Source organism: Bos mutus, chromosome 3 (assembly GCF_027580195.1).
Source record: "Bos mutus isolate GX-2022 chromosome 3, NWIPB_WYAK_1.1, whole genome shotgun sequence".
NCBI classification, from domain to species: Eukaryota; Metazoa; Chordata; class Mammalia; order Artiodactyla; family Bovidae; genus Bos; species Bos mutus.
In genome coordinates, this window is record NC_091619.1 from 91298102 (window position 1) to 91313133 (window position 15032).

At 44.2% G+C, this 15032-nt stretch overlaps 1 protein-coding gene across 1 annotated transcript in view; it reads right to left on the reverse strand.

Moving 5' to 3' along the window:
• Positions 1–7242, reverse strand: part of SCP2 (sterol carrier protein 2) — a 118720-nt gene extending 111478 nt beyond the window's left edge. The window contains exons 1-2 of the mRNA XM_070368040.1: positions 7056–7242; positions 1740–1778 (exon numbers count right to left, since the gene is read on the reverse strand). Of these exons, the coding sequence (XP_070224141.1) occupies positions 1740–1778; positions 7056–7140 (124 nt within the window). The 5' untranslated portion in view covers positions 7141–7242. The remainder of the gene's footprint in view (positions 1–1739; positions 1779–7055) is intronic.
• Between the last annotated feature and the right edge of the window lie 7790 nt (positions 7243–15032).

The following is a 15032-nucleotide window of genomic DNA, read 5'->3' on the forward strand; positions in this document are numbered from 1 at the left end:
ACAACCAAACGATAAACACTGAATGAATATTATACACCTAAAGAATCAACATCAGCTAATCAAATCTCACAAACCTTTCTTTCAGGGGACAGAGATGCTCTGATTCCCTGTATAGTAATAAACACAGACCTGTATAATGGAGTTGAAATGAAATCTAATTTATGAACACTGAGTGCACAAGTACTTGGAGAGACAAGAGTATCTAATGAAAAATGAGAATAATCTTTTCTGAATTGCCTGGCAACAATCTGACAGGGAAAGAAGGAAGGAAAGGACAGGAAAAAGGCTTGAACAGGAGGACTGTACCTAAACACTCTTTGCGACCCCATGGACATGGGACCAGGCTCCTCAGTCCATGGGATTTTCCAATACTGGGTCTCACCAAAGGACTGTAAACAAACTTTGCCGAATTTTTGTTGTTCCAGTGTGCTAAGTTTGTTGTTCAGACTCTGTGACCCCATGGACTGCACTATGCCAGGCTTCCCTGTCCCTCACTATCTCCCAGAGTTTGCTCAAATTCATGTCCATTGAGACAGTGATGCTATCTAACCATCTTATCCTCTGCCACCCTCTTCTCTGTTTGCCTTCAATCTTTCCCAGCATCAACGTCTTTTCCAGTGAGTCAGCCCTTCACATCAGGTGGCCAAAGTTTTGGAGCTTCAGCTTCAGCATCAGTCCTTTCAATGAATATTCAGAACTGATTTCCTTTAGGATGGACTGGTTGGATCTCCTTGCTGTCCCAAGGGACTCTCAAGAATCTTCTCCAGCACCACAATTTGAAAACATCGATTCTTCAGTGCTGGGCCTTCTTTATGGTCTCACACTCACATCCGTACATGACTACTGGAAAAACCATAGCTTTGTCTATACAAACCTTTGTCAGCAAAGCAATGTCTCTGCTTTTTAATATGCTGTCTACGTTTGTCATAGCTTTCCTTCCAAGGTGCAAGCGTCTTTTAATTTCATGGCTGCAGTGACCATCCACAGTAATTCTGGAGCCCAAGAAAATAAAATCTGTCACTGCTTCTACCTTTTCCTCTTTTATTTGCCATGAAGTGATGGGATCGGATTCCTTGATCTTAGTTTTTGAATGCTGAGTTTTAAGCCAGTTTTTTCATTCTCCTCTTTCACCCTCATCAACAGACTCTTTAGTTCCTCTTCATTTTCTGCCATTAAAGTGGTATCATCTGCATATCTGAGGTTGTTGGTATTTCTCCTGACAATGTTGATTTCAGCTTATGATTCATTCAGTCTGGCATTTTGAATTATGTACTCTGCATGTAGGTTAAATAAACAGGTGATAATAAATAGCCTTGTCATGCTCCTTTCCCAATTTTGAACCAGTCCATTGTTCCATGTAAGGTGCTAACTGTTGCTTCTTGACCCACATACAGGTTTCTCAGGAGACAGGTAAGGTGGTGTGGTATTCTCAAATCTTGAAGAATTTTCCACAGTTTGTTGTGATTCACACAGTCAAAGGCTTTCATGTAGTCAGTGATGGAGAAGTGGATGTTTTCTGGAATTCCTTTTCTTTCTCTATGATCCATTGAATGTTGGCAATTTAATCTCTGGAAACCAGAATTTCCCTTTAAACAACTGATATCTAAGCTTAGACTCCTTGGCCCTGAAAATAAAACATCTTTGATCAAGAGTCCTCTGAAGGTTGCAAGGCTGCTCCACAATCAAGACAGACCACACAATAAACTACAATGTTCAAAGATCTAAATATTCTATTTTACCTGCTTCCTTTGCCAAGTCAGGGTAGTCTCTGTTCTCAACTCAGGCTTTGTGAACTAGAAATAGAGAAGATAACAAAAGGAAACACTATGGTGATAGTCTCTCACAAGAGAGAACCACAGAAATACATTCATCTAGTCATTTAAACAAAAAATCTGAGTCTCTATCAGTGTTGCTGGACTCTGATAATAAATAATATACAGTTTGTACCTGCAGGGAACTTATTTAATGGAAGACAGTGTATTATGCAACAGGGTCCTAAGTACAGAATGATCTGGGAGAGACAACTACCCAGCCTCAGAGGACTAGAATGCCTTCCCAGAGGAACTGATATTTATTTAAATAAGGTATTTAAGGATGAGTAGGAGCTAGGTAAATAAAAGAAAAGGAAAGTCAACAGTTGCTTTTAAGTCACGCATTGAAAAGGAAAATGGCAGCCGACTCAGTGTCTTGCCTGGGAATCCCAGGACGGCAGCTGGTGGGCAGGTTCCTGGGGTCCTGGGATTCTCCAGGCAAGAACACTGGAGTAGGGTTGACAGAAAAGGAAATTCCAGAGCAAAGAAATGCAAAAAAAAAATAAAAACCTACCCTAAAGCCTATAATAAAAATAGCAATCTGTTGCCCTCCACTCACTAGTCTTACTTGCTCCCAAAACATCCATTTTCAATCCTTTCAGATATTTCTTTTATAAAATGTCACATTTCTAAATATTCTGATACTATTATTTCTTGACTTATCAATTTAAGAAATTATATCATAGTCTTCAATATGGGACAATGAGAATTAGGTCTCTTAGACCACCTCACTTATATATTTACAGTTCTTCATCCTCCTTATACAGTGGAAACATAAGTTTTAAATTAAATCATTACATAGTGCTTACCTTATTAAGACAATGTTGCTTATTATTGAGCCAGGTTGTATATTATGATTATATGTGGTTCATTGAGCAATCTGTTTTGTTTTTCCTGGAGTTAACTGCCTCATTTTTTAAAGTTTAAGCAAACACTCTTGTACAAATCATTGACAAATATTCTCTCCTTCACCAAATTCTATTCAAGCTTCTCTGATTCCTCTTCTCTACTCACATGTATATAAAGTTACTGCACATTGGACTTTTGCAATAGCATACTATTTATTAAAATCTGCCCTAACACTTTACCTAGTGTCTACCTTTATCTTTGACAACAACCACACAAACTAAAAAACAGAACTTTCCCTGCCACTCCACACACTCTTCTAAACATGCTGTCCCTTACCTCAACCCCGCCTCACCCCCAAAGTAATTATTATCCTGATCCTTATAATAATTGCTTCCTTGTAGTATTTCGTAGTTCTATCACCCAAGTGTCTTGGACACTATATTTCAGCCTTGCCTTTTAAAAAAAATTATGGGTCTTTTAAATTCTCTTTTAATTTACAGGTTCCCCTCCACTACATGTTTTTCCTCTCAACACATCTATTAAAGAACCCAGATGCTGGGACAGTAGTTTCCCACACTCTGGACTTTGTAGATCGCATACTCATACAGTTCAACCTGTTCCTCTGTTCTCTGTCCCACAGATTGGCAGCTGGATCCAGAATCTTACAGACTCACTCTATCTCTTTGGCAAAACTATCAGTAGTGGTCTATTTTTTCATCTGGAAGCATATGATTTTCTCTCTTTGTGTTGTTAGTAGCTCTTAGTACTCAATGATTAGAACCAGTAATTCTCAAAACTTTTCAGTCTCAAGACAGCTTTACATTCCTAAAAATCACTGAAGATGCCAGAACTTTGATCATGAGGGTTATAGTTACCAATATTTACCCTATTAGCACGTATAACAGGACATTTAAAATAACAATTCACTCAGAAAAAAAAAAAACCATTATATGTTAACATAAATAATTTTATTAAAAATAATTATATTCCCCTCAAGAAAAACTGATGAGGGGCATTGTTTTGCACTTGAGCAATTCTCTTTAATATCTGCTTTCATAGGAGGCAGGTGAATTCTTTCATCTGACACAGCTGATTCTTCATTCAACCTTTGGCATTATTTTTTAGGTTGAAGTCTATGAAGCAAATCTGACCTCACACAGATATGTGATTAGAAAAGGAGGAGGACTTTAATGGCCTTTTAAGATAATTGTGGATATTCTTTTTTAATACTAGACTAAAACGTGAAAAGTGGGAGTTTTTGACAGGCTAAAAGCAATGTTGAATTTAAAAGAATATCAATCAACTTTTCATACTCTTGCTATACTCAAGTCCATTAAAATCTTTCCCTTTGAGTAGAGTGATAATCTGACTTTTCTCTGGAGTCTTTTCACATAATTTCCAAAATTTGCCCTGAAGCTAGCATGTATCTGATCACCAGTGCTCTGGGAACAGGGCTGGTAATTACTATCATTTAATACTATACAGAATTCCATTTAATTCCTTTTTTTCAACTTGGGCCTCACTCCTGTCTTCCACTAAACCTAAAGGTCAGATGATTCTAGAGACGCATCATTTCAGTTTCTCCAGAGAACAAGTCTCCAATACCTTGACAAGGAACTGATAGTGACCTAGTGGTAAAAAGGATCTTGGAATCCAATTATACCAGGGAAGTGCTTTTCTTCCCTCCTCTCATTCCCACCTTACTTGACATCTAGTACACACAGGTCCTAAACCTTCTCAAGTTCTGAAGGAAGACTCAACCAGTATAATCCTTCTTCAAGAACTTGAGCTCTGAGTTTCTGTTTTGAATCAATAACCACACTTCCATCAGCTTTTAATCATCCACTGTTTTTCTGACATCGTTCTACTGTTTCCTCTCCTAGTCACTTTACCCCGATGGGTTAATACTTTAATTTCTTTACTGTCATTTTTTGTGAGAGTTGGAAAGCACCAAAAGAAATAAATTCATATTTCCAATCTACTACACTTAACCAAATGTCCTGCTGCTGCTGCTGCTGCTAAGTCGCTTCAGTCGTGTCCAACTCTGTGCGACCCCATAGACGGCAGCCCACCAGGCTTCCCCATCCCTGGGATTCTCCAGGCAAGAACACTGGAGTGGGTTGCCATTTCCTTCTCCAATGCATGAAAGTGAAAAGGGAAAGTGAAGTCGCTCAGTTGTGTCCAACTCTTAGCGATCCCATGGGCTGCAGCCTTCCAGGCTCCTCCGTCCATGGGATTTTCCAGGCAAGAGTAATGAAGTGGGTTGCCATTGCCTTCTCCAAAATGTCCTAATACATCATATTTAAATGGTTTACCCTTTCCTTCTCCATATTATACATTCCTTAAGAACTTGGGTCTTTGGTAATCATGTAGATGGAGCCCTGAAGAGGGGACTAGTATATAAATTTAAAAAAAAAAAATTTTTTTTGAAGGTATTCCCTGGTGGTTTAGTGGCTTAGAATCTGAGCTCCCAATGCAGGAGGCCCTGGGTTGATCCCTGATTGGGGAGCTAGAGCCAACATGCCACAACTAAAGATCCCATGTGCTGCAACTAAGAATTGACACAGCCAAATAAATAAAAATTTTTTAAAAAAGAATGGGATTACTGCCCTTATACAAAGATCCCCTAGATTTCCCTTGCCTTTCTGCCATACATAGCTGTCTATGAAACACAGAGCAGGACCTTAAAAGTTTAAGGTTGTTTTCTTGGAAAGAGAACTTCCCATAGGAACCCTCTGTCACAAAGCATATGCATTTAATAGTGTTCAACTAACACTTACTGAGCTCTTCAAGCACAAGGCATTTTCAAAGTGCTAGAGGGACACGACTGGAGTGACTTAGCAGCAGCAGCAGCAGCAGCAGCAGAGGTATAGCAATTAATTAACCTGGGAGATGGCTATATGCAAAAGAAGAATATAGACATATAAACAGAATTTCAGGATAAAATATAAAGTACTAAGACAGAGGTTAAGTACAGGGCTCTATGGGACAGTCAGGAGAATCAGAACTTCTCCTAGAAGATCTGAATTGATCTTTTAAAAAATGCAAACAAGGGGGTGGTCCTAAGATGGCGGAGGAATAGGACAGGGAGACCACTTTCTCCCCCACAAATTCATCAAAAGAACATTTAAACGCCCAGTAAATTCCACAACTTCTGAATGCTGGTAGAGGACATCAGGCACCCAGAAAAGCAGCCCATTTTCTTCAAAAGGAGGTAGGAAAAAATATAAAAGACAAAAAAAAAAAAAACAGACAAAAGAGGTAGGGACCGAGCTCCGTCCTGGGAAGGGAGTATTAAAAATGCAAACAAGTTAACCAAGTGAAGACAAATGGTCTTAAGTAGAGAAAACAACAGAAAGCAAAGCAACAGAGGCATAACAAAGTTTGGGACGAAACTATCAGTACTTTAGCATCACTAGAGTACAGAGCACAGAACACAGAGGTGATGCTAAAGTACTGATAGTTTCGTCCCAAACTTTGTTATGCCTCTGTTGCTTTGCTTTCTGTTGTTTTCTCTACGAGCCTGGTAGGCTGCAGTCCATGGGGTCGCTGAGTCGGACACGACTGAGTGACTTCACTTTCACTCTTCACTTTCATGCACTGGAGAAGGAAATGGCAACCCACTCCAGTGTTCTTGCCTGGAGAATCCCAGGGACGGGGGAGCCTGGTGGGCTGCCGTCTATGGGGTCTCGCAGAGTCGGACACGACTGAAGCGACTTAGCAGCAGCAGCAGCAGAGCACAAAGGTAGTGAGCATGTCAAGAAATACAATCAAGTGAGACTGTAGCTGCCTCTGGCCTCCTGAGTAGCAAGCAGAGTACCATGTGAGAAACGCAAAGGTCGGAGGATGTAGAAAACCTGCCACCTGTGCCAAGACGCTGAGCATCACTGAGATTTCTACTCCTACAGTTGCAACTGAGAAGGGATCCAACACGGAGTATTACTGGAAGTGCAGGGCTGGCGACATTCACGACCTGCTTTCCTCCTGGGTATGGGGCAAACCTTGCCTCAGTTACAAGTCCACACAACTTAGGTTTCCACCCATATTCAAAGGAGGTGCGGAGTTTGGGTCATCTTGAGGAGGTCTTAACAAACTGCGCCCCAGGAAGAAAAGGGAAGAAGGAGGAACATATAGCCGCAGAACAACACTGAGACATTATGATTCCGCAGAGACATCAACATCACAACCCATCCGAGTCGCCACTCTGATGCCTCACAGACAAGGACCCGAGCTGGGCGGTGGGAAGCCAGTGGCGCCCTCCGGTAGGAAGGGCAGACAGACGGACGGCGACAAGTCCTGACACCCCACAACCCACCCCAACCCCGTTTCCCGGTCACTCAGGGCTCCCGCGGCCTCACCCAGGCTGAGCGGAGCAGGGAGCCCACCTCCGGGGACTCATGGCTCTATTTACCTTGGTCATCCCAACCCCCACCACAAACACCCGATTCCGGAGCGGAGACTGTGAAGCGACCAAAGACATTGTTCGAACCACTGTGGGCACAGGCGGGCGCAGCGGACGTAAAGCTTTCAGGTCTGAGGTTGGCGCAGACTGAAGCTGCAGCTCCGCCTGAGCTCTTGGGGTCAGGGAAGCAACAGGAGGCGGCCGAGGGGCGGGGCGGGGCGGGCAGAACTGGAAACGTGCGCGTGCGCGGAGACACCGGCGATGACTGTGCAGGGAGGGAAGTGCTAGGGGACTTAAGCGGACAAAGTTCAAGGCGAGAATTCACCGGTTGGTTGGAAACTCCGTCCCTTTCAGCCCTTGAAAAAGGCTCTATAGCCTAGTACCAATCCTTCAGGTTTAGGTTGTCTATGCTGAGGGCTATTGTGGCCTGCAGCAAGGCCTGAGATTGAAGGAAGACTGGATTCACGAGAGTAGCCTGAGGAAAAATTTTGAAATATTGGGAGTTGCTCTGTATCCTATAGGTCGAGAAGTTGGAAGAGATACACTACGGGGGAGGGGGGACGGGTTTTATTATATGAATGTCTAAAATAAAACCAAAGTCCTGTCACTAGCCGTGACTTTTTTTTTTTAGTGTTTATAATATGGTTTGTTTGTTCGTTATTTATGTATTTTTGGCTTTGCGGGATGTTCCTTGCTTTGCGCACTTTTTCTAGTTGTAAGGAGCAGCGGCTCGTCTTCCTTGGGTACACAGGCTTCTTACCGTGGTGGCTTCTCCTGTTGGGGAGCACAGGCTCTGGATGCCCCGGCCTCAGTAGCTGTGGCGACCTGGGGCTTAGTTGCTCAGGGGCGTGTGAGATCTTCCCAGACCAGGGATTTGAGCGAACCCGTGTCCCCTGCATTGGCAGACGGATTCTTATCCTCTGTGCCACCAGGAAAGTGGAAAAGGTGGAAAAGGTCACCGCTGTGTGACCTTTTGTCTTTTGAGGATTAAGGGAGGTGATAGAAGCAAAGCCTTTAGCACTTGAAACAGGGACCAAATATATGTTGTGGATATATTATATATTTAGGGGATGATTTTTATTGGCTGATTCTGAATTTGCGGATTTTCCTACTGATAAGAATGTATCCGTAACCCCAAAGTCAATATTCCAAGAGCTCTGGAGGCGGGGGGAAAAATGTGAGTTGCCCCGCATGTCTGTTTTCAGTTGAGGTTACACAAGACCCTGTCCAGTTCATGCTGTAAACAAACGTGTTTCTCATGATTTTGTGCCATGTTTTTCACATTTTTGTGTTTTGCTGTTGATTTCACCATTTAAAAAATCTCCTGCAACCATGGTGCCTGAAGTATACCTAGATACAAGGAGGGTGTGAGGTGCACTGTGAAGAAAATACTGAACTTGGCTCATACATGAGTTATAGTGTTATTGGCCCCGAGTTCAAATACAAATAACAAGATGTCTTTAAACAGAAACACATAAAACCAGCTTATTTATTGATCAACTGACAAAATATGTCGTGCGCAGAGACTTGCAGATGCCTAACCCTGTATTTTCCTTAGGAGCAATTGTTCAGTATTCACTAATTTGTGTTTACAGCAACTTTTAGAAAATAACTAACACCAAAATCTGAGAACTGACTGTGTGTGTGTGTGTGTATGTTTGTAAAATTTCTGAGGCCCCTTCCAGTCTTAAGGGTGTATGATAAGAGCCCCTCATAGATCTTCATGGCATAAAGCATCAAATGTTGGAAGGTTACCTCCTCCAGTTGTTCTTAGGACTTGTAGAATAACAAAAACTCCACCTGGCTGCTGAGGAGTTACTGGGCAGGAGGTGAAAAGACAGAGGACTTGGGGCAAGCTGAGGTGTTTCTTAGACTGACCAAGCTATCTCTGAGGGGACTGAGTATCCTGTCTGGGGGCAGGGGTGGGTGGTTAGGGACATGTTCAAACTGATGCTGACTGGCTTCAAGGGGGTTGCAAAAGACAAACACACTTAGTTCTAAAAGGAAACTGAACCAAGTGGACTCTCAGTTCATAGGCCATTTTTATGATTTCAAAAGGCCTTATAGAAATTGCACATTTATATATACTGTGCCCCCCACCAATAAAAATCACCAAAGGTTCAGAACATCCATATTCAGAGCCCACTTTCTACTGAATCAGAGCGTCTGGGAGTAAAGCCTAGGCATGAATGTTTAGTTTCTCCAGGTGAGTCTAAGGAGCCTCCACTAGCCTAGGTAAAGAATTCCTGGGTTAAGAATGGATCAGCTTAGTAAAATCTTCACCTGATCAGACAAGGGGCAAAGAATCTCCCCTTTTCCTCCCTATCCCTAGAGCCTAGCACAAGGCAGCACTTTAGCACTTAGCGACCCCATGGACCGCAGCCTACCAGGCTCCTCCATCTATGGGATTTTCCAGGCAAGAGTACTGGAGTGGGATGCCTTTGCCTTCTCTGCCAGTAGAGGCTCCCCAGGCCTAAATCCTTTGGTAGGTGACCACTTCACCTGCCGCTCCCACCGTAATTCCGATGGGATTTTATGTCAATATCGGTCCCTTCAGCCCCATATTTGGTTCCCCGGGGCTGTGAGGAAAGAGAGGGGACCTGTTCAAGGGTAGAACTAGGTGCCAGCAAGCCCAGCCCCCACTAGAGCTTTAAAATACTTGATTTCCTTCCAGGCCAAACTTCCTAGCAAGGTTCCAGTGGGCTGGGCAGCCAAACCAATTCCAATTTGGCTTAGGGTGCCCGGCCTTTTGAAAAGGAGGAGCAGAGGAGAGGACACAGTTGGGGGTGGGGGGGAGGGGAGAGAGAAGAGGCCCGAGGAGAGCTTGGGGACCCCCTGCACGATTGCCCTGAAGCTGCTGGTGGAGTTTGGAGTCCTGCTGAATCAAGAAAATTTCGCAGCAGTCACTGGCAAGAACATTTTGATTGAGCCTTGTCTTGGGTTTTGTTTGGTTGTGTTTTATTTTGTTTTGTTTCTATTTGGGGGTAGTGTTATCTGCAAAGGCGGGTGAAGGGCAGTGGTTGGACTTTGCAATCAGTGAGTGGCATTCCCCTGTCCGTTGTGTGTCACCAGCTGGGCAAGGTCCTCTTGTCTACTTTCTCCCCAGTTCCAACCCCTCTAACCTTCCCCGCATTTAAAGTAGCACTGTTTGTGTCCAAGTTTTAGTTTACACAGATTCAGTTGTTCTAGGGATTTTGTATATCTCCTTTTTTCTTGCTTGATACGAAGTTGAAGAGCTGTTCCTAGCACCCTGCTGTTGCATACACTTCCCTATGTGCATCCCCCACTTTTGATGGACATGAAGGGGCTTCTGGCCTCCCACTACATCACTTGGTGAGAATTCTCTGGCCATGTGGGATGGCTAGCGTTAGAGAATACCCCCCTTGCTTTCATGTTCAGTTCACTGCCAAACTGGCAACAGTGTTTGGCTTGAAATAGCTATAACTATTCTCCCAGGTTTATGGTCAATAAAACAAGGACAGAGAGTTTAAGCAAATTGAACCAGGTCTGATTTTAAAACCTGTCTTCTCGACTATTAATGGTCATCACATTCTTCTAGTAATTCAGTGATTACTAGTAATTCTAGTAAATCACTAGAATTCTAATAATTTTCTAGCCCACCAGCCTCCTCTGTCCATGGGTTTTCCAGGCAAGAATACTGGAGTGGGTTGCCACGCCCTCCTCCAGGGGATCTTCCCAACACAGGGATCGAACTAAAGTCTCCCGCATTGCAGGCAGATTCTTTATTGTCTGAGCCACCGGGGAAGCCCCTGAACCACAAGGGAAGCTCTTTAAGAAGACTGAGCACCAAAGAATTGTTTCTTTCTAACTGTGGTGCTGGAGAAGGCTCTTGAGAGTCCCTTGGACAGCAAAGAGCTCAAAAGAGTCAATCTTAAAGGAAATCAACCCTGAATATTCATTGGAAGGACTGATGCTGAACCTGAAGCTCCAATACTTCGGCCACCTGATGCAAAGACCTGACTCATTGGAAAAGACCCTGATCTGGGAAAGATTGAGGGCAGGAGGAGAAGGGGGTGACAGAGGATGAGATGGTTGGATGCCAAGATCGACTCAAAGGACATAAATTTGAGCAAACTTAGGAGATAGTGATGGAGAAGGCAATGGCACCCCACTCCAGTACTCTTGCCTGGAAAATCCCACGGATGGAGAAGCCTGGTGGGCTGCAGTCCATGGGGTCGCTAAGAGTCGGACACGACTGAGTGACTTCCCTTTCACTTTTCACTTTCCTGCATTGGAGAAGGAAATGGCAACCCACTCTAGTGTTCTTGCCTGGAGAATCCCAGGGACGGGGGAGCCTGATGGGCTGCTGTCTACGGGGTCGCACAGAGTCGGACATGACTGAATCGACTTAGCAGCAGCAGCAGCAGGAGATAGTGAAAGATAGGGAAACCTGGAGTGCTGCAGGCAGTGGGGTCACAAAGGGTCAGAAATGACTGAGCCACTGAACAACAACAATAAGCGTCAGGAGATTATGCTTCTGCCCCTGCCAGAGAGCATATAGAATGTCCTAGAGGGAAGGAGATAAGGAAACCAAGAAGAGGCAGTGGAGGAGGCATGAGGAGGAGACCCACACCCAGGAGAACCATCCCACCATCCTCCTACAAGTCACCAGTTCTGTCTTCCACTTGGCGTGACAGCACCAGAGCATTGTCACATTGCGCCTGTTGTCTTTGAAAATGAGATTAGCCCGTTAACCACTCCTTACTCTTATGGCTTTACTCCAGCTCCTCAGCTGAATATTCAAGGTTCTCCACCACAACCTGACCATGTCACCTTATCTCTCCTACCATGAGTGGGTTTGTTCATTTTAAGCCATCCCACTTAAGTGTTTTCTTCTAACTATGCCCCTGACTTGGGTCCTCTCCTCCCTCTCTACCTTTGTAAACCACTTAGGAATTGCACCCTCTTCAACCCACTCCAGTATTCTTGCCTAAAGAATCCTGTGGACAGAGGAGCCTGGTGGGCTGCTGTCCATAGGGTCGCATAGAGTCAGACATGACTGAAGTGACTTAGCATGCATGCATGCACTGGAGAAGGAAATGGCAACCCACTCCAGTGTTCTTGCCTGGAGAATCCTAGGGACGGAAGAGCCTGGTGGGCTGACGCCTATGGGGTCGCACAGAGTTGGACAGCACTGAAGCGACTTAGCAGCAGCAGCTCCCACCCTTGTCCTTTTACATTCCTTCTGTCTGGACTTGTCTTCCTCATCACTTGTTAACTCTGAGAGTGAGGATTGCTAGCTGGGTCCACCTAGTAACTTTGGCACATTCTCTTCTTTTCTGAGCCTCAGTTTCCCCCTCTATGTATTAAGGGATTATTAAGGCTTTCCACACAGCTCAGTGGTAAAAGAATCTGCCAATGCAGGAGACACAGAAGACTTGGGTTTGATCCCTGGGTCAGGAAGATCCCCTGGAGAAGGGAATGGCAACACCCCTCCAGTGTTCTTGCCTTGAGAATCCCATGGACAGAGGAGCCTTGCAGGCTACAGTCCATAGGGATGACAAAGAGTCAGACACTACTGAGCAACTGAGCACACATACCCACACGACCTTCCAGTGGTTTCTATCGACTCCAACCCACATCATTGTGTGATCCAGAACCAGACAGATGTGACTCTAGGTCTTCTGCTAAGCAAATCAAACCATCACGGGAGTCTGATAAGAGTAGAGAGGGTGCAATGCAAACCCATCATTATTACTGGGGTCCAGCAAGGGCAATGTTCCCAGAATAGGGTGTCAACTAAGAAGTCAGGGACCACGGCTGGGTCCTCTATTTCTCCGGGACCTGGCATGTGGTAGTACCAGCTGAACATTGTCAGGTGAATGAATGAAAGCCAAAGACACCCTGTCTGGCCCCTTAGGTCTCCCAGCTTAGAGCTCACACCTCATATTGGGTCCTAGACTTTCACCAGCTTCTGTGCATTTTCCCTGCTCAAAGTGCCCACAGACTCTAGTTATACACTTATGGACATTATCTCTTAATCTTCATTACAACCTTTTTAGTATTTCTATTTATAGATCAGGAAAGTGAAGGTCAGAACGATAAAGTAACTTGTCCAAGGCTATGGAGCTGGGATGTGACTGAGCTGTGACTTCAGCCGAGCACCATATTTGCATTCTGCAAGAGGGAGCTAGAGATGAAATATGGGAGAGAGTTAGCCAGAGAAAAAGGAAAGACAGAACAGGAAAGTGAAGAGGAGAGAGGAAAGTTCCTGTCAACCCCAGGATGTCATGATTATGTTTGTTTTCTATTGCCACATAACAAATTACCACTCTGTTGCTTAAAATAGCGTACATTTATTATCTCATAGTTTTCATAGGTTAGAAGTCCAGGCATGATTTTGCTGGGTTCTCTGCTTCAAAGTACCCACAAACTCCCTTCTCAGGGTTTTAGCAGGCTGCAGTCCTGAAGTTGGCAGGGACTATGGTCTCTCATTATGGGCTTCAACAGGGAGTTGAAGCCAAGAGAATTCTATACAAACAGACAAGTGTGTTGAAATAGACAAGTGTGAACAGACACCTGTGTAGAAACAGGGCTTCTCTTCTTGTAGACTCCCAAACAGTTAACTTTGCCACAGTTGCTGCTCTTCATACAACCCACTGTAAAAGCATGTTGTTTGCTGTTTGTCTGCCCAGTTGTGTCTGACTCTTTGCGACCCCAAGGACGGCAACACACGATGCCTCCCTGTCCCTCACCATCTCCCAGAATTCATATGCGTTGCATGGGTGATGCATCCAGCCACCTCATCCTCTGACATGCTCTTCTTCTGCCCTCAATTTTCCCCAGCATCAGGGACTTTGCCAATGAGTCAGTTGTTCACATCAGGTGACTGTAATACAGAGCTTCAGCTTCAGCATCAGTCCTTCCAATGAGTATTCAGGGTTGATTTCCCTTAAGATTGACTGGTTTGATCTCCTTGCTGTCCAAGGGACTGTCAGGAGTCTTCTCCAGCACCACAGTTCAAAGGTGTTTGGCACAGTCTTTGGCACTCTGCCTTCTTTACAGTCCAGCTCTAACAACCGTACGTGACCACTGGGAAGACCATAGCCTCGACTATACAGACTTTTTTCAGCAGAGTAATGTCTCTTCTTTTCAACACGCTGCCTAGGTTTGTCATAGCATGTAGGCCGTACCATTCTTGGGGTCTTCATTTCCTTTTGAGGGCTCGTGTGTTACATAAAACTTGAACAAATTCGTATGCTTTTCTCCTGTTAATCTGTTTTATGTTGGTTTAATTCTCAGGTGCAGCCAAAAAACATTAAAGGCCCAGCAATATAAACCATATAGTACCCGCTCTGCTGCACTCAGGGCCCTCATCTGTGCCACTCCCTCTCTGAAATAGGCTTTTCCCTACCCACACACACACACACACACTTTTGTCTGGCTAACTCCTATTTATTCCTCAGCTCTCAGCTGAAAGGTCACTTCTTCCCCCAGGAGGTCACTGCTGATCTTCTACACTAGGGCTCCCCTCTGCCCACTCTAAACCCCTATCCTCCTGTCTTTTTTTCCCCCATGTACTCGTCACAAATAGTAATTACTTGTTGATAAATGTCGATCTCCTTTGTTAGACTTTTAGGATCTAAGAGGACAGGGACTGAGTCTGCTCTAGTCTCTGACATCAGTGTTTAGTACAGAGGCCAGTGTGTGTTAAATACAAAACTGTACCAACGACTGAATAAAGAGATCTTGGATTGACCTTTCAGGAACTTCAACTACTTGAGTAGTCTCATAGAGAAGAGACTTGTGGTAGCCAAGGGGAAGGAAAGGTTGGGGAAGAATGCATTAAGAGTTTGGGGCTAGCAGATGCAAACTATTATATCTAGAATGGATAAACAAGGTCCTACTGTGTAACACAGGGAACTATATTCAATATCTTGTGATAAAGCATAATGGACAAGAATAGGAAAAGGAATATGTATGTATATAACTCAATCACTTTGCTGTAC